Genomic DNA, 19,925 nt, shown 5'->3' with positions numbered 1-19,925 from the left:
CCATCGACTCGACCCGGGAAAGGGGGAAAGTTATCGTAAGAGAAAGTGAAAGCCGGCCGAGTCCCGAGTCCCGAATCCCGAATCGGAGGGAAGGAAAAAACACGGAAGGTAAACGCGGAGGCTAGCTGTTAAGTGCTACATTTTAGATAAGTTGAAATTCGATCTGGCCACCGGGGCTTAATTGGAAACACCCGCCCGGCAAAAAAGGGAGTCTGCGGGGGCGGCCCGAGTAAAGCGCTCCAATTACTAATGAGAATGTGAGCCGTTCCGCTGCGACATCGTGCTTTGAAAGTTGATTTCCAGGGGTGGCCAACCCGTGCGGGAGCTCGAGTTGACTTGACGTCACTGTTGCGTAAACATGAAATTAAATACGCTTTTAGTTGATGATCTTGGAGATCAAAACGTCGCCGCGATGATAGCTGGTGACCTGAATTGTGAATACCGTGCGAGATGGACGCGGAAGTAGACTGCCGTGCTAAGGAAAAACGTCGTATGAACACTGCAGTGTTTGAAACTCACCTTTGAGTTCTAGGAGCCATGTGGCGCATCAAGCCCGATTTTTAGGCGCCATTGGAGAATTTTTAGAGGCCAAGTTGACTTTTTGCCTTTATATTACGGCGCATTTAGTGAAAAGTTAGACGCAAGATGTTTTCGTAACAGAACTAGTAAGTAGCTGTGACTTGGGGAAGACAAAAGCAGTAGGAATGAAATCGTAAAGAATAGAAAAGGCAAGCTTTCACTTGTAGTGCTGAAAATTTCGAGTTTTTTCAATTCAAGTAGATATATTTTTCTTTCTTCATGTGACTTCCTGTGAAAATACAGATTTTTAGGGGCCACGTTGGCGCAGAGCTTTCATTTTTTAGGCTCCATGGCCGATTTTTTAGGCGCATTTGGCGCGTTGTCGCCTGTGAGTTTCGAACACTGTTCGAGAGTTGCCAAATTTTCTCCGATAGAATGTTCTTTTCCGAGGAAAGTCATGAATATTTTTCAGTTATGTTTTCAGACTTTCAGATCTAATTACGAACAAAATACTCTGAAAAATGCGAAGCATAACCTCTATAAATTGCCCAGATTGCCCGACAATTTTATCAAAGAAAATGTGGCAAAATCTGATGGCTCATACGGCATCATTGTCGTGCTAGGAAGAAGCGCCGTATGAATCTTCAGGCGTTACCGAATTTCCTTTGATAGGATACGAATTTTTGGGGAGGGATGTGAATATTTTGCCTCTAGTTTTTAGACAATTCCGTTCGCAATCAATCTAAAAAATATTAGAAAATTTTCGGAAAAAATAACTTTCCTCCAAAACGAATTTTTTTTATCAGAGAAACTTTGGCAACATTAGAATGTTCATACGGCGTTTTTCCTCAGCACGGCAGGGACGATAGGCCTTCTGAAGACATTCGGTCTCTGGAAGTAATGCAAAATCCTCAACGACAAAAGGTCTGGAAGGCTGAACTCTTGTTTCAATGAGGCAAGGCATCGCTGGAGAACTAACGTCCATTCACTTTGAGCTGCGTCTGCAGGGGCGAGAAGATGTGTCAATGTTGCTTTTACGAGAAAAGCGGTAATGGGCAAAAAAGAAAGGGGAGGCAAGGGTTGATAACATTAAAGCAAAAGTACTTCGCTGCCCACTGCAAGAATTTTGGGAGAACAAGGAAAACCGAGCGAAACAGGATAGAAGACCGTCGAATAAGCAGTCTAGAAAGAGGAAGAGGCTGAAAGCTGAAAAATCAAGATACCGAGAAATAATTGAGTGGATGCTGAATGGGAGTGCCGATTTTTATCCAGAGAGAAAGAGAGCTAGGGAAGCGGAGCTTTTCTGCCGTTTAAGTCTCTTTTATAAATCCAAACATGCACGGAGCAGCTTTGTTTGCCTTTCTTTTTTCATCGGAGTTAGTTTTCTTACTTGAAAAATTAAATACCGCGCTAATCCCGCTTCAAATTTAATTAAAACTTATCTGGCGAAACAAGTGGAGATCATTTGTTTCCTTTTTTCAGAGAGCATGAGTGAATAATTGATGGCATAAATTATATGAGGATGTTGCAACAACGTCGGGTAATTTGAAAAAATGCGACATCGAAAGAGGAGACATAAATTTCAAGCACTAGTTAGAAATTCTCGTCGGTTAACCGATAGGTATAAAAATAGGAATTTTCACATCAAGAAAGCACGAGACCAACGAAAAAGCAGATGCCCCTTGGAATACGATCTTGGACAATCGCGCAAATTTGAAAGACATCCTGATGAAACTTATCTACAAAACAAATTGAACTGATCGATTATTATTGGATTCTAGTCATCAGAACATCCAAATTTATATATACTTCGAAAATGGTGGACTTGAGCGTATTGACTACGCCCTCATTATATCGCACTTTGCTTGCTAGTGGGCGGATACGGACAAGAATGCCTGATACAATTATTTTAACTCCTAGGTAGCTGAAATTGCATAGCCGGCTAGATGAAGGAGTTTTCAGTTTCTTTGTCATTTTTGATTTGTTCAGAACACAGTTAAGAATGTGAAACATCGAAAAAGCGAAAGTCCTCAGTTTACAAATCTAATTTCATCGACCCTAGGGTTGTAGCTTCCAAACTTCTCTGACGACTGTCTTGTTGAACTTCAGTATGGCTAAGTCACTGTAGAGTTGTCAAGAAGAGCTCGGATGAGATTTCATCACTAAAACCGTCTCTTTTAAGATCTCATTTTCTCATTTTTTAATTTTTGTGTTTGCCTTTGTTTCAGCTCCCAATTTTGTGAACTCTATGTCGCATGGAGATTTCGTCTACTTCTTCTTCAGGGAAACTGCCGTGGAATACATCAATTGCGGCAAGGTGAGCATACTCATTTTATTTCCTTATCAACTGTCTTGAAAAAAGTCATGAATGAAAATGCATGGAAATTGGCCCTTCTTTGTTTTTTTCACACGCTGAACACATCTCCGGCCTTTAAAAAAAAAAAAAAAAACCGGAACCATATTGTAAGAGGGGTTTTGGGGGAGGAGCTGCAATCCTGAAGAGGAAGATTTTTCGGGAAAACGTTACAGAACAAGGAAGTCCGATTTTGATCCCAAAACTCGATTCTGAAAATATTCGCGTTTAACTTTAAGACAGCCTGTATACTCAAGAGCTCAGTGCTGCCAAGCCGAGGAAAAACTCCCTATGAGCGTTTGCAAAACACGAATTTTCTCGGAAACTTGTGACTTATCTTCGAAATTGCCGTAAGATCTTTCTCACAATTTGCCAAAATTTTAAAGGCACATTTACGAAATTTTTCTAAATGAATATTTTACCAGAAGAAATCTGGCAACATTCCAACGCCCCCATGGCGTTTCTCTGTAGCAAGGCAGTGTGAGGGTCTGCTTTTTCGTAATCGCAGCGCCAAATCGCTGTCGTGAGTTCGTGACGCCAATCCACCACCCCAAGCGAAGAAGTAAGTTAAGGAGACAAAGTTACGTAATCTGTGGGGCAATCCCAAGAAAAAATGGTCACTCCGGGGTGCCAGCGCCTTGGATCTCGAAGTAAGCAGTAAGCAGTAAGCACCGTCAAGTAAGTTCAAAGCCGAGTGAAGTGTGTGCACAGCCAATTAGCCGGATCAACGCTCTTTCTTCCAATCCCAAGGATCCGTATTGTTAGTTCAAAGGGTTAGCCGCATAGAGGAAGCATTGTAGCGTTATCTTCGACGTTGCCGGATCCACAGGGTCTCCTATTATTCTCGCCCGGGAAATGCAGGTTTTCTCGGTAGATTTGGCATCCGGAAGGGCTTGTCTGGAAAGTTCTGCGCGTTGCGACCTCTTCACTCCTGCTCTTGCACCACCGGGGCAACTTTAGTTGTGGCAAAACTAGAGAACGCCCCCCTCCCCCCCGTCTTCCATAGCCCCCGTCTATCGTAACCCCCGTTCTCTGTTGTTAAGGCATTCAGGTTAAAGTGATTTCCGAGGTTTAGCGGTGGGTTCCTCCATACTGGCGGTGCCACTTCGGCTGTGTGAGTTTTCGGGGGACCAACACGTGAAGGAGAGAAACGAGGAAACATTTTGAGCTAGAATGGAGATGTTGCATGTGTGAGGAATTTGCGATTTGACCGTTGATTCTATGTAAAAGTTCGCGAGAAACACGATAGCGCCACTGGTTTCTCTGAAATCAACTCCCAAGCTCAAAAAAATCTCTTAAGTTGAAGCCAAAGTGGAGGGGATATCCCACGATATCTATCCAGGGGACGAACCCACCCATTCACTCGCCAACATCCCCTCCCCCTGTCGTTTTTCATTTCCCACCCTGAGAGCTCACTTGCATCCATCACTGTGCTTTTAAGTTGCCAATTAAAAGAAGAGCCACGCGTGCTGCCGCAACTTGTATAGTATACTGCAGTGCTGTGGGAAAACGCCGTATGAACCTTCTGGCGTTGCCAAATTTTCTTTTTTAAAACACGAATTTCCTGGTAAACTTGTGAATATTTCCCTTCCAATTTTTCAGATAATTTTGTTCGCAATTTCACCTAAAGTTCCTGAAAATTTCAAGGAAAAATATTCATAACCTGCCTCAAAAATAAACATTTTATCGAAGGAAATTTGGCAACTCTCGAATGTTCATACGGCGTTTTTCTTCAGCACGGCAGTATAGGAGAGCGTGGAGTGCTGTCTAGTAGCATCTCGGTGGCGAGTATCGTGTCGTTGACAGCAAGATGGCGGGGTTTAAGATCGTTGTTGGTTTTGCAAGATCCGTTTTTTATTCAGGTAGTGTGTGTGGCTTGTGGCTTCCATCTCAAGTGCAGGGTTTTCAGATTGCCGAGTATGGATCTCTCCAGCTCGTCCTCTCGAAACGCTGCAGGTCATCGAGAGACTGATGAAGATGTGTCCTGCGTCCTAAGGAAAAACGACGTATGAGCCTGTAGACATTACCAAATCTCCCCCTGTAAAATGTTTACTCTTTTACGCAACTTTTTTTGTCTTGGAATGAAAAACCTGATTATCCATTAAAAGTTTCTATTTTACTCGCTAAAAACTGTAAATTTTATATTTTTTCATGATTCCAGTAATTTTATTGCAAAGAATGAAGTTGCATAATCTTAGCATCATTGCAATGCTTCTGGTTCCTTTTTGCAAAGGACTAGATCCAAGAGCTTTTTTTTTCAGTGTATGGTAAAACCATTAATTTAGCCAAAGTCGTTCGAGATCCCTGTGTCTTCTTGCTTCCCTGTTGATTAAACTTAAATCGGAACTGGGGGAAATTCCGGCAAGTTGGCAATGCGTTCACGCGCAAGAACGGAACTGATCTCTTGGAAGTTACCTGTGCATAGCTCTAATTACTTCCGCTTTCACCTTCCTCGTTTGCTCACTGCTTTTTCTCCCCCCCCCCGCTCCCCGATCCTCAAAGGACCCCCTCTCTCCCCTTTTCCACGCCACGCTCCCTCACCCCTTCAGCTTCTCTTGGTCCACTTTTTACACCCCCTCCATCGACCTAGTTTTATAAGTTCATAATATGCTCCTGACATAAAATAATAATTATGGAATGTCGGGGATGGAGGCTCGTACGTAGGGACTTAGAGATCCGTTTCGGGTGGACGTGTTCCGATTTGAATGATTAGATCAGTCTGAGACTAAAATCTCGATTTGATTAGCGATTTTTTGGGGTTAGATTACTGAGTATATAGACCATTTCAAAGTACTAAAAAAATGTTGTTAAGCGCCTTTTTTCCCCTCCCTTTTCTTTTTTTCAACGCAAAGATCTTTGAACTAACCTCGAATTGCAGTTCTGATAAAGTGTTCTAGTCGATTCTACCAGTGGCAAATATCGAAAACGGGCACTACCAAGTTTATTTTTTTCAAATTTAAGTGAGGCAATCGATTTCTATCAATTTTATATCACCGAGAATCGAATACTCATAAAAGATGCAAGTTGGGGAATAACTGTGTTTCCGACTTGCAAGAGTTATCGCACCGGATTTAATCAATTATTGAGATTGAGTAACTCGATTGTTTACGAATTAAATTATGAGATTGAGTAACTCGATTGTTTACGAATTATATTATGAATTATTATCATTATAATTTAATCTTTGAATCGGATATCGACCTCACTATGAATTTAGAACAAAACTTGTGACGCTGCAATCGTCATCACAAATATAATCTAACAACTTATTTTTAAAGAGACCCTCCATTCATCTTTGACGCAGGGATCGCCAATTCCAGGTTTTTTTGTCAGTTATAACTATCAGGGGCGAGAAGCAACTATTTCGACTTATTTGTCGCTCAAATTGCATAACTATCAAAATGAAGGCATTTGTTAAAAGCAGAATTTCACATATAGTCATCACGGGTGAGAAGCAACTATTTCGACTCTCTCATCGCTCATATTGCAGAACCATCGTAATGAAGGAGCGGGTAATTTCTCATTCGTAAAATCGTCATTTCGTCGAAAATCGATTCTCGGAATTTTTATTATTTGATCAATATTTCTTGTAAATAATTTTGTACGTGTGTTTTTTTCCGCAGGCTGTGTACTCGAGAGTAGCGAGGGTCTGCAAATATGACCGCGGTGGCCCACACAGATTCCGGAACAGGTGGACATCGTTCCTGAAGTCACGGCTAAACTGCTCTGTTCACGGTGACTTCCCGTTCTACTTCAACGAAATCCGTAAGTATTAATCCGAATAATTTTATTTTTCAATTATAAAACTTTAACAAATCAGGGAAAATGAATGACAAGCGGAGGAGTTTGGAAAATACCAAGAGCTTTTTCAGAGCTAAAAAATCTCAATTTGAAGCACTTATTCAGGATACAACTATTCGACCATCCACGTAATTTTGTAGTATACCCTCTAATTGAAGGCAAACTGAAACGGCCTTATTCGATCTTTCCAAAGCAGCGTTGAACTTTTGTTACTTCTCAGGTGAAGCTGAAAAGAAAAAAAGCTGAAAACTTCTCTTCAGAGCTGGAAAATCTCAATCTGAAGCACTTCGATCTGTCAGAAAATCCTCACGCTCATGGCATGTAGATTTCTCGGGTGAATTTTTCTCCGGGGGTAAGGAACTCCCGCGCCAGGAGTGTCTCTCCGACGGAGGGATGAAAAGGTGTTATCGAGCTCCCTCTTGACTCCGTCTTGGAGATCGACCCAGAAAATCGTAGACAAGGAACGGGAAGCGACTCGACAGTCGACACCGTCAAGAGTCATCTTAGCTCGGGTTTGAGCCGAGATCAATCCGCCCGAGGGAGACAGGAGACACCCGGAAGGAAAATTCGCCCGGACAGGGTGGCCGAGTCAAGAGGGACTCGTCGTCGATGGAATATGAAACCCCAGAGTGCTGCACGCGTTGCCGGTCTCCATGTTTTTCGCGATTTCCTCCCCCTTTTTGTTTTGTTTTTTATAGTGGGGGCTCTCTAATAGTAGGATGACAAGTTCTTGAAAAGTAGGGAGGAGCCTGAAAAAACTAGGATATCGTTCTGAGCACGAGCGTCGTTCCATTGGCGCATCAAGCAAATTGGCATCATTGGTTTTTCTCCATTTAAACCTGTGGCAATGTATCGACTCTTGAAGGGGCCAAGTGCTCCGACATGAATCGATTATTTAACATAGGTTTAAGTGGAGAAAATCCTGGGTTGCCAAATTCTGGATCCGCCCTTGCGTCGTTCTAACCAAACTCAAGTAGGGAGTAAAATATCAGGGTGTCTACAAGTCTGGAATATCCGGAAATAGTATTGATTTTTCAAGGGCGGTCGGGAGAAGTCCGCAAGGAGGTCCGGAATTTTTTTCATTTTTTTGTCATTTTTATCGCAAGTTGAGCGAGAAATACAAATTTTTGAAATTTTTCGAATTTCGTCAAATAGGGGTACTGAAAAAGTACTGAATTTGCATGTGGAGGAGGCACTGAATTTCTTGGAATTATACTGAAAAAGTAGTGTTAAAGTACTGATTTTTGGCCAGCCTGTTTTAGTAGGCACCCTAAATATATTTGGAGGAGGCAAAATTTACGGGGCGTTAAGGTGAAAGTCACATACATTTTCAAAATGGCCTGAAAGTGATCAAAATTAACCCAAAATTACCACGGGCGTCATTCCAACCAAATCTTAGGTGGGGGATGAAATATACCTGGAGGGGACACAATTTGACGGGGGCGGAGGTGAAACTCACATATTTTTCAAAATGGCCTTTAATTGATCAAAATTTACCCTAAGTGCCTCAAGAAAACTGTGAAAGGGATTTTCCCCACGTGGCCTCCTTAAATGGCATGGCGCCTGGCGCCTCTATTCCTATCTTCTGGAAGCTGGAAGTAAAGTTTGTTGATTGTTGATCAGATGCTTTATCTTACAAAAAAAATTCAACAACTTCAATAATTCCAGTTTTTACACGAAAAATGTGCTATTAAATCGAAACAATTATCCTCAACTCATATTTATCTCCTATTTCCTAGTGCTCCTCAGTATATTTCATTAACTGGTAGTAAACGTAAAAATCCACAATTCTTTAAGAAACATTGCTATGGTATAACTTCTTTTTCGCAAAATGCAGTCCTTTTTTCAAAAAGGAACAGAATAGGGATCGATTGAAGAGACACGTTTGATCGCGAAATCTGGCAGCGAAAGCACGTTTGTCAGCTTTTGTGAAAAATCCCTGATCACACCGGTAAGTGGAAGGGATTTCTCGTCGAGTAAATCAACCCTGTTCCCCCGGGTGACCCCCGTGAGGGGGAGGAGTTCCCCCAGCTCCCCCACCCCTCCTAGGTGGACTCCGGGTTCAATCACAAAACGTTCCGCTTCACCGGGCAAATCGTTTCAGGCTAACCGTCGGGGTGTTGCCCAATGTCCGAGGTCCCTTCAATTTTCTCGTGGAAATTAATTTGTAATCGTTGGCTTTGTCGAAAAAGAGTGGCGTCCCTGGGATTGTGGTTTCCGCCGGCCTAGTTAGCCGGGAAAAAATGGGATAGCTAGGCTCCGAACCGGAGCAGTTCCTCGCTTCTCTGACGTAAGAGCGTATCTCGATCTTCACGTGAGCCTTGCCCTCCGTATGACTCTGTGCTTTTCGGGGCTCATGTAGAAATAATGATACGTTCTTATGTCAAAAGAGCGACGAGTTAGCACTTCGGGACGGTTTCGAACGTCCCGCACAGAATTCAGATACGCTGAAAATAATCCGCGTTTTGCCAGCAGATTGTCTACAAGTCCGGAAATAGTACTGACTTTTTAAGGGCGGTCCGGAAGTAGTGCAATTGTGCGGGAATTTTGCAAGGAGGTCTGGAATTTTTGTCATTTTTTGTCACTTTTGTCGCAATTTTAGTGAGAAATTCAAATTTTTCGAATTTCGTTTAATGGAGGCACTGAAAAAGTACTGAATTTTTTTCTGTTGAGGAGTATTGAATTTTTTGGGAATGTGCTAAAAAATGACTGTAAAATTACCGATTTTTGGCCAGTCCGTTTTCGTAAACACCCTGGCAAAGAGGCCTCAATGTACAGGTAATTATTTTCGGGTTGTATTCTATCTTGTATTATATCGGTTGTAAAATTTTCTCTGAATTTTTTACTCTTCCGCGGTCATCCTGCGAAAATTCTAAGCCATAATGCAATGCTGCTTCGTTTCCCCTTCGAGGGCACGCTGCAGCGCGGCGCCACTCAACACGGGATTAATAATTTGACAACGTGGCTCTGTGCTTGAACTATGATAATCTTGACAAATTTAATGATTATGGTCATCAAGAGCGATCTACTATTTTACTAATATTTAGACCCTGATGGTTATTTTTGTTGAAGAAGGGGGGAGGGGGGTTGTTACATTGAATAACTTCACGAAGCATCCAGTCAGCATGATCTGTTTTTGGAATTTACTTCTGGTTGCAGTTTCAGAAATGGCAGTATAAAAATTCAATAAAAGGGTGTCGCCCCTATCAAACCATTTTGACCAGTGAGCAGGAAAAAATTCACGAAAACTGCAATGCCTGTTGATTTTTTATTTCCAGAGCAACCTTAAATTTAAAATGTTGTAATATATTTTTTTCGCTTCAAATGGCAAAAGATATTTGTCTCTGTCAGGGACTACTACCTAGGATTACTTAGTACTAACTAGAAATGGCCACTTGAGACCCGGCAAAGTACCTAGTTGTTTTGGGCCGTTTTGGTAGTAGTAGATCATTTTTAACACGAAAAATTTTGATCTCCTCAGAGTTATGCACGTCCATGGAAATGATATTTTTGGGTAATTCTTTGGAAAACCGATTAAATAAACTTCCTTTGGATGAATATCATAAGAGAAATAGTTTTTTGACATTGCCTGAGAGGTCGAACGATATCACCCACCCGTAACGTCCCACATCCAATACTCATGAGGGCTGAGCAGGCGACCTTTAAAAGGCTGTATTTCACAAATAGGCAAAAACTGGCAAAAGATATTTATATCTACATCATGCCTAGGATTAGTACTAACTAGAAATGACCGCTTGAGACCCGGCAAAGGCCGGCAAAGTAGTTGTTTTTGGCCGTTTTAGTAGTATTAGATCATTTTTAACACGAAAAATTTTGATCTCCTCAGAGTTTTGCACGCCCATGGAAGTGATATTTTTGTGTAATTCTTTGGAAAACCGATTGAATAAACTTCCTTCTGAATGAATATCATGGAAAGAAGTAGTTTTTTGACATTGCCTGAGTGGTCGAACGATATCGCCCACCCGTAACGTCCCACATACAGTACTCATGAGGGCTGAGCGGGCGACCTTTAAAAGGCTGTATTTCACAAATAGGCAAAAACTGGCAAAAGATATTTATATCTACATCATGCCTAGGATTAGTACTAACTAGAAATGACCGCTTGAGACCCGGCAAAGGCCGGCAAAGTAGTTGTTTTTGGCCGTTTTAGTAGTACTAGATCATTTTTAACACGAAAAATTTTGATCTCCTCAGAGTGTTGCACGCCCATGGAAGTGATATTTTTGTGTAATTCTTTGAAAAACCGATTGAATAAACTTCCTTCTGAATGAATATCATGGAAAGAAGTAGTTTTTTGACATTGCCTGAGTGGTCGAACGATATCGCCCACCCGTAACGTCCCACATACAGTACTCATGAGGGCTGAGCGGGCGACCTTTAAAAGGCTGTATTTCACAAATAGGCAAAAACTGGCAAAAGATATTTATATCTACATCATGCCTAGGATTAGTACTAACTAGAAATGACCGCTTGAGACCCGGCAAAGGCCGGCAAAGTAGTTGTTTTTGGCCGTTTTAGTAGTACTGGATCATTTTTAACACGAAAAATTTTGATCTCCTCAGAGTGTTGCACGCCCATGGAAGTGATATTTTTGTGTAATTCTTTGAAAAACCGATTGAATAAACTTCCTTCTGAATGAATATCATGGAAAGAAGTAGTTTTTTGACATTGCCTGAGTGGTCGAACGATATCGCCCACCCGTAACGTCCCACATACAGTACTCATGAGGGCTGAGCGGGCGACCTTTAAAAGGCTGTATTTCACAAATAGGCAAAAACTGGCAAAAGATATTTATATCTACATCATGCCTAGGATTAGTACTAACTAGAAATGACCGCTTGAGACCCGGCAAAGGCCGGCAAAGTAGTTGTTTTTGGCCGTTTTAGTAGTATTAGATCATTTTTAACACGAAAAATTTTGATCTCCTCAGAGTTTTGCACGCCCGTGGAAGTGATATTTTTGTGTAATTCTGTGGAAAACCGATTGAATAAACTTCCTTCTGAATGAGTATCATGGAAAGAAGTAGTTTTTTGACATTGCCTGAGAGGTCGAACGATATCGCCCACCCGTAACGTCCCACATACAGTACTCATGAGGGCTGAGCGGGCGACCTTTAAAAGGCTGTATTTCACAAATAGGCAAAAACTGGCAAAAGATATTTATATCTACATCATGCCTAGGATTAGTGGCGCGGCGGCCGGCCTGCTAGCGCCTACAAACCCAAGTGGATACTTCAAGCATTGCGCAATGCGTGAAGTATCCCGTTAGGTTCGTCAGGCGCTAGTGCGCGTTCGCGCTGGCAGCACGCCGCTCCGCTCTGTGTTAGGCTTTAATATTTAAACTCGCGGAGTCAGCTCTTTTCAACTCATGATTTTGATGGCCATGCAAGGAGATTTTGATCCGTTGCTAATTGATTTACGTGACTCTCAAGTTCAGGTTTTATTTATGTCTGTAAGTTCTCGTCAAACCTCCGGTCCCGCAATTTTCGAGCGGAAACTTGGCAAAAACGGTTCGGAACAGAGGTATCTCAGTGGCAAGTTTTTAATGGAATTAAAGTTGACAGTGAAGACTAAGCCGCGAAGGGGGGGTGGGGGTGCTGACTAAGGAGTCAAAAGATCCGGGCGGAAAAGGCTAAGTGGACGCGAAAGGAGGCGGGGGCGGGGTCCTACAAAGTGCAGTGCAGTGCAGAATCATTAGCAGTAATTGAATGTTAACTATTCATGAGGAAGGGGAGCGAAGGTGCAATTGCTAATTACTAATTGTTAATTACGCCGAAGCTGCGCGCGGTCCTCGGACCCCAGGGGCGGGAGGGGGAGGAGGGCGGGTGTAATCGTTTCTTCGCTATGGTTTTATTATTCGCTCCTCTTCGTTTCAATATCCGAACGAAAAATGAGGGCTCGTGTTTGCGAGCCGTCCCTCGTCCATCCTGTGCATCGTTACGAGATAGTGCTGAAAATCAGAAGTTTTCCTCATTCAACCCCTTGTGATATATCTATATTTTATTGCCCAACATGACAACCTAGATCTTGTAATTTTTTTGAAAGGATTGATCGGCATTTGTACGGTTGGCTTGGAGCCACTGGGGATAGAAATATTTTAGAGAGTACGCACTGATAACCTCCAAGGACTATATTCACAGTCGGTTTTTTTTAAAAAAAAAAGGGGGGGGGGAGGTCCCCTCCCTAAAGAGACCGTATAGTCTCCATTGTCAGGGTTACAAGTGTAAGGGAAAACCAGGAAAATGGGGATTCGATTTTATTCGTTTTTTGAGGATAACTGACCGATATCGCAGCAGGAAATTTCATGTGATTTCTCTTTATCTTTTCAAGAAAATCCATTGGGAATGTTGTACAGAAAGAAGAAATAGAAAATGAAATAATATTGAAACGCTGTAATTAAGGTTAATGTTGTCCAGTTGTAGTAACAACAGTTCAACGCTGCGCTGGAAAGATCAAATAAGGTCGTTTCGGCTTGCCTTCAATTAGGAGGGTATACTACAAAATTACATGGATGATCGAATAGTTGTATCCTGCGGGGCGATTATTGAAATGATATCGACTGTATGTCGCCGCTTTGTCATGTCGCGCCATCGACTAAGCAATTGCTTAGTCGATGGAGCGACACGACAAAGCGGCGACATACAGTCGATATCATTTCAATAATCGCCCCGCAGAATTTCTGAAGGCTATTCATTGTGTCAAAGGGATTGTGTTGAATTCATTGTGTTGTCATTCAATTCATTGTGTTGAATGTAGGCTGCGGAAAAAAAGGAAAAACTTCCACACTTTTTTTTCTCTGTTTTAACTTAATAGGACTTGGTTTATTTCTGCTGAATTCAACCTGAACATCGTCTTTCCCCCTATTCAAAAGGTAGATAACCTCCAGCAAGTGCCGCCTTGACAAAAACCTCCAGCAATTACCGTCGGCAGAGAAAAAATAAATCAGGGGAGGGAAAAGGCAGTGATTTGATTTCCCTCTTTCCGTTTGGGCGACGGAAGCTGCTCCTCTTACTTTTTATCGTTCGCGGTTCGCCACGAATTTGTCCCCCCGGATTATTTTACATTATTTAGCGATTCATTTGCGTCCGGGCTGGATGTTCCCCCAACTTTTAATAAGTTCGCTTCTCCGGAGTTCTTTTTCCCTCGTTTCCGGGAATATTTTGATCGCTGCTCGGCTCGAGTCCCCGTTTTCCCGTTTCAGTTGTTATTCAAAACGATTGAGGTGAAATCGAGCGCACTGATAGCGCTTGATGAGAAGAACCCTACGACGAATGGCTCCCGAAAAGTTGCCAACTTTCGTCGCAATTCTAATTGAGGGGCTTGGAAGACAAGGCGCATAAGTGCAGTTTTTGCTATTTCGAGAAATAGATGTTTGAAGCTTCGACATTACATCAATCCTTATTTTGGAAAGAAAGTTCAAACTGACTTTTTAGTACACTCTTGAAATCTTGTAATACCCTTTTTTATGAAACTATAATCGAATCGATGGTTTGTGGTTTTGCAGAATCGACGAGTGACCTCATCGAAGGGACTTACGGAGGATCGAAAACGCAACTCATCTACGGAGTCTTCACGACGCCAGCCAACAGCATAAGCGGGTCAGCGGTTTGCGCCTTCTCCCTCCAAGACATCACGGACACTTTCGAGGGCAGCTTCAAAGAACAGTCAGAGCTCAACTCCAATTGGCTCCCCGTCCAGAGTGGCAAGGTAAGCTCTCAAAGTCATCCCCCCCCCCTCTTTTTCCCTTACAGAAACAAAAAGTGAGCCCTCTGGATCACTCTGGTCCCTTTGCGATCCAACCCTCTAAGAAGACTTTTAGACTTACTTTAAATCCCCCTACATCGGAAGTAAAAAAAAATCGAGATACTGAGAAAATTTTGCTAAGTTACTAGTATCACTCTGAACTTAAGACAAAAAAAGGTTCACTTTTGCCTACAGGCTCATAATTTGAGCTATTTCTGGCCAAATTATCTACTTTTAAAATCCCCCCTTTTTTTGATTGATTTTTAGTGTCCCCCGGAAATCGAAATTACAATATTCACTTCCTAATGAAATTTATATTTTTTTAAAATTAAGAAGGTTAAACCAACTTAATAAAATGGGGAATGTAGTAAGTATTTTCCATTTTTATTATAATTAAGTTACAATTTTTAGATCTTTAAGTTTTTTTGTCCTTATTCTTGGAGTCCTACCTGTTAAAGGCACTTTTTACATATTTTAAAACCCTAAAATTGACGCTGAAAATGCTTCACAGGCTGAATATGCTAACAGGGGGGGGGGGGGGAGTGTTTTGGACCAATCGAAAAATAATGAGCCGCAACAATGACTTTATGCCTGTTTTTAAAATTAAACGTTTCTTGTTTTAAAATTTTCAGGTCCCAGATCCAAGGCCTGGTCAGTGTGTAAACGACTCAAGAACTCTTCCTGACTTAACTTTAAATTTTATCAAAACCCATTCTTTGATGGACGAATCGGTGCCAGCATACTTCGGACAGCCTCTTGTGATTCGCACTAGTTTCCAGTAAGTTCTCATCCTTTCAAATATGCTCATTAACTTGTTAGTAAATACACTTTCAAATTTAAAACTGCACGTAAACCAATCTTAATGATTTTTAGTTTCATGATGAGTTACTCATTTTCTCAGTGTATGCTTTTAAGAGTGTGACACTGTGGAAAAAATATGTTACAAACTGTAACGAATGATTTTTAAAAAAGAGAATATCTCGAGAAGTGTAAATTGTATGTGATATCTTCTCTTTACTACTCCTCCCTCTGAATCACAAGTCTACATTTGACTTCCTCATGAATTTATAGGGGGAAAAAAACTTTATACTTATCCAATCTCCGACCCAAAAATATTCCTCTGAGACACAGCCTGAGAGACATATTCTACTCACTCAAAAAATATTCCCTTACTTAAGTGTGAGATGTGGTTTACATGAGATTTCATGCGTATTTGGTTCAATTTAAATGATGAATTAGTGTCAAGACATGTTGTGATGACTTCTTGTGGAAATAGTAGATTTAATAAGCGGCGTCTCGAACTCAGATAATGTAATGCATCGTATGCATTTCTTAAATCTAATTTTTCACTTTGAAACTTTCCATGTATTGTCATTTCCCACACAAAGAAATGTATTTTGTCTGTAATGTCTCAGTATCACAACGAACAATTTATTTTTGCACGGGAGAACTGTTGCCTGAATTGGTCTAAACATTTCTGAGTCTTTTTTGCAAGGGTAGAGAAAAATCATGAGAATTTCAGTAAAATTCATGTAACAATTCTTCTGGAATCAACTAAAATGTAAGAGAAATTCTTAGCCAGCGCAATCAAGATACTTTCCTTCGTGTGGAAAACGACGGTGTGTGACATCGTACCTCCTAATTTATTTTAAGTTTTTAGTTAGAAGGATGTTAGGAGACATATCTCTTTGATATCGCAAAAATATGTAAGGATGTAGACCCTTTAAACACATTTTCATCTCTATTCTATAATGATATTTTAAGTGAAACAAGGAAAAATTTGATATGATTAAGACACTAACTTTCATTTTTGCTTTAATTTTCAGCTATCGCTTCACAATGATTGCAGTTGACCCACAGATCAAAGTGCCAGGCGGAAAAGCTTATGATGTATTATTTATTGGCACAGGTATGTTATGATTTAAGAGCAGTTATCAGATGGTAGGAATTTTTGAAGTTGTGTGATTTTTCAATGTTGAATGGAATCCTCTGAAATCAACGAAATTTAATAGAGAACAAGAGGAGAATTTACAACGATGTAGTGGAAAGTATTTTAACGTATGGATGTGAAGTGTGGCAGCTGAAAACTCGGATGCAGAATATGCTAAGAGTAACAGAGATGGATTTTTTGAGAAGGTTGGCACAAATTTCTAAAAGAGATTGGGTGCATAATGATAGAGTGCATCGAATTGTAGAATTTGAAAATGTCATCACATTCAATGTCATGACCAAATAGCTAGTTTAGTGTGGTCGTGTTAATGATAGATGAAAGGAAGGCTGCCAAAGAAATCCTTTGAATTGGCTCTTCCTTGGTGTCCGAGAGATAATGGGCGTTGAGGGGACGATTGTGCACGATATCATGACCAAGCAATTGGTATGGTATGGGCATGTGCAGAGAATGGCTGATACCAGGTTGCCGAAGAAGGTGTTGGAGTGGGTTCCCCCAGGTAGGCGATGGAGAGGGCGTCCAGCCAAACGGTGGGTAGAGGGCATCCATGAAGAGATGGAGAGATGCCAGCTTCCGGAGGATCTCTACCATGACAGATTCCTGTGGAGAATAGGCGTCGCAGAGCGCCCTAGCGCGCCGTAAAAGCGGCTCATACATACATACTTGGTGGAGACGAAGAGGATAGGTACCCAGAGGAAGAGTGGCAACAGGGATTGTACATGGAATGAGGGAATGTCAACTCTATGAAAGGCTTCATAAGGAGAGGGGACTTTGGCAGTTAAACGTCGTAGATTGCCGTAGAACACTGTGGAAGCAGATTCTTTGTGTGATTTATTCAAGGAACAGCAGGAAAAATTTATTTGAAATTAAAACAAATTTTTTTATGAATTGCCTCCAATTTAAGTATTTAATTCTTTTCAATCAGCCATATTAATAATATTAATGACGTTTTTTTTTGTTTTTTGTTTTAAATTTCCAGACAATGGAAAGGTACTGAAAGCTGTAAATGCAGACTCAGCAGATTCCTCAGAAAAAGTCAGTCCAGTGGTCATTGAGGAATTACAAGTTTTTCCGCCCAATGTACCCATCCGCAATTTACGAGTAGCACACATGGATAACTCTCAAGACGGTCGCTTGATAGTTGTCTCAGACTCAGAGGTTTTGTCCCTTGCTCTTCACAGATGCAATAATGAGAAAATAATCTCGTGCAGGTAAGTAATCACTCATTTTTAAATGAACACTATGTTTGATTCAACAACTGTGAGATGTCTTGGAGAAATATTAAGTTTCTTCCAAAATATGAAATCGCTTTTCAAAAATTTCACCTCATCAACAAAATAATGTAATTTATATGCCCTGTAATATTAATATTTACTCTAGCAGCTGATCATGCATTTTATTTTTCTGTCCTTAACAGTGAATGTGTGGCTCTACAAGATCCATATTGTGCATGGGATAAACAAACCAGCAAATGTCGGTCCATTACTGCACCAAGATGGAACGACGAGAAAGTTTTTGCCCAGAGTATTGCAACAGGTGTCCACCCTCATTGTGCTGCTGCAAGTAAGTATTTTCTTAGACTGATAGGTTTTTCTCAGCATTCGTGAGTATGTTTGACAATCATGCAGATTACTAAAGATAGGACCTGCTATCTTTTATAAATTGCTTACCAGATTTAGCAGTATAATTTCAGCCTAAATGTATGTAGAATTGGATGTATTTCTACCAAATAGAACTATGTGCGGGTGTGAAAGATTGGGTGTGCTCGTTAGTTTTTGGGCAGTAAGAAATAATGGGAATTTGCATGGGAATAATGAAGCGCTAGAGACGTCAGCAGCATCGAAGCCATCTCCGTTGTTGCCCTTTATCCGCTTTAACTAATGAGCCCTGTCCACAACTTTTCCCATGCCCATGGCTCATGAGTCCCGCATTCAGTCTGCACATAGTTCTGTATGCTACGTTTTAAATCCTGCTTTTCTACATATATTTCACCAGAAGGAATCACGCCTACTGACCACATTGTTCTTATCCACCTTGCCACGAGCACACACCATCTTTTCTTGCCGCTCATTGTTCTCTTTGGTAGGAATATGTCCAATGAAGGATCAAGGAAGATGAGGCATGTCTTAACTGTCAAATATCTGGTGTAAAGTTTGCCATGTCATGAATGTTTGTACAAGTTTTATAGTTTCACCATTGAAATGCTTTGCCCTCAGTGTGAGTTGATTTTTAGGAGACCAGAGATCCCAAGTATAGTTCTTGAAATAAACGAGTGAAGCACAAGTTCAAAACTCAGAATCTAGGGACTTACATTTTCGTGTTTTTTTACCCACCATGATTTTCCTTAGATTAAACTACAAAGTGTCAAAGCTTTATTTACAAATTCATTTAAAAAAGAAAACTTATTCAAGCCTGTCCTGTTCTAGGCAAAATCAACAAAGATGCTGGCAATGTTGGTGGTTTGTCCTCCAACTATCCTCGATTCGGCTCTGATAGTGGGTCGAAGAAAGAAATTCCAGACGGAGAGGTCATTAATATAACAGGTGACTCGGAAAGCTCCTCTTCTGGTAAGTCATAGATTTTTTTAAAACTTTTTTTAATGTGGCATAATATTCTCTGATGGGCGGGGAAGTTCTCTCGCGTCAATCTGATATTCAGGCCAAAATTTCTTTTCAAACTGTTAAATTTTGGCCTTGTCTTTCTGCAGTCAAGCTTTTAGTATTGAAGTTTTCGTCGGTATTCATTGATATTTTTTTTAAAGGGGGGGGGGGGGGGGGTGTCGACTTAAAAACTCAGTCTTACAATGTTTCTAATGTCACTGTATTTATCATTATTCAATATGGTTCTACAGGAGGAACAAAAACTAATTTTGAACTATGATGTATCATTTGTAATCTACTATTTAGCCATGCATTTATGTATTTATAAGTTTTCTAATGCTTCAACATTTTTGCCGAAGATTTTGCCAACTGACAAGAATTATTCCCTTTACAATCATAGCCCAAAAAAATAATTTTCAAAAGAAGAAAAAATACCAACATTCAACATTCTAATTATCAGCAATCCTCTTTTTCTTTCTTCTAAAATTTATATTAAAAAAAAAGTCATAATCTTTTTCAAGGAAACCACCCTCTCCCATCATCCTTGTCTTCTTACCGATAACTTGCAGTTACAATTTTGCATTGATTTATTTTCATCTTTCCACTTAACAGGTGACGAACCCTCAGTGGTGGATGCTCGCCCTCCTCACTACACTGTGGAGACCCTTACCTTAGCAATTTTAACTGCTTCCCTAGCAGCCTTAGTCGTAGGTTTCACATCAGGTTACCTGTGCGGTCGTAAGTGCCGAAAGGATGATGATGACAATTTACCATACCCGGATACTGAATACGAGTACTTTGAACAGAGACAAAATGTTAATGCGTAAGTAAATTTCAATGCTAGAACGTTAAAATGTTTGTAAATCAGAACTAATCTATGAAAAGAGCAATTGTTGAGTTTACGAAGTTTGCAAAAAAAAAACACGCTCCAAGTCTTCTGA

General features: G+C 40.8%; 1 protein-coding gene across 3 annotated transcripts in view; it reads left to right on the top strand.

The window, feature by feature from the left end:
• The window catches only part of Sema1a (semaphorin 1a), a 583,530-nt gene that overhangs the window by 553,287 nt on the left and 10,318 nt on the right, over positions 1 to 19,925 (top strand). For all 3 annotated transcript variants that reach the window (XM_019051359.2, XM_019051360.2, XM_072301803.1), the window contains exons 9-17: positions 2,748 to 2,836; positions 6,496 to 6,637; positions 14,198 to 14,400; positions 15,069 to 15,214; positions 16,263 to 16,345; positions 17,364 to 17,595; positions 17,802 to 17,947; positions 18,811 to 18,951; positions 19,597 to 19,807. In XM_019051359.2, the coding sequence (XP_018906904.1) occupies positions 2,748 to 2,836; positions 6,496 to 6,637; positions 14,198 to 14,400; positions 15,069 to 15,214; positions 16,263 to 16,345; positions 17,364 to 17,595; positions 17,802 to 17,947; positions 18,811 to 18,951; positions 19,597 to 19,807 (1,393 nt within the window). The remainder of the gene's footprint in view (positions 1 to 2,747; positions 2,837 to 6,495; positions 6,638 to 14,197; positions 14,401 to 15,068; positions 15,215 to 16,262; positions 16,346 to 17,363; positions 17,596 to 17,801; positions 17,948 to 18,810; positions 18,952 to 19,596; positions 19,808 to 19,925) is intronic.

This window comes from Bemisia tabaci, chromosome 6 (genome assembly GCF_918797505.1).
Source record: "Bemisia tabaci chromosome 6, PGI_BMITA_v3".
Classification (NCBI taxonomy): Eukaryota; Metazoa; Arthropoda; class Insecta; order Hemiptera; family Aleyrodidae; genus Bemisia; species Bemisia tabaci.
This window is presented reverse-complemented; position numbering and strand designations above follow the sequence as displayed.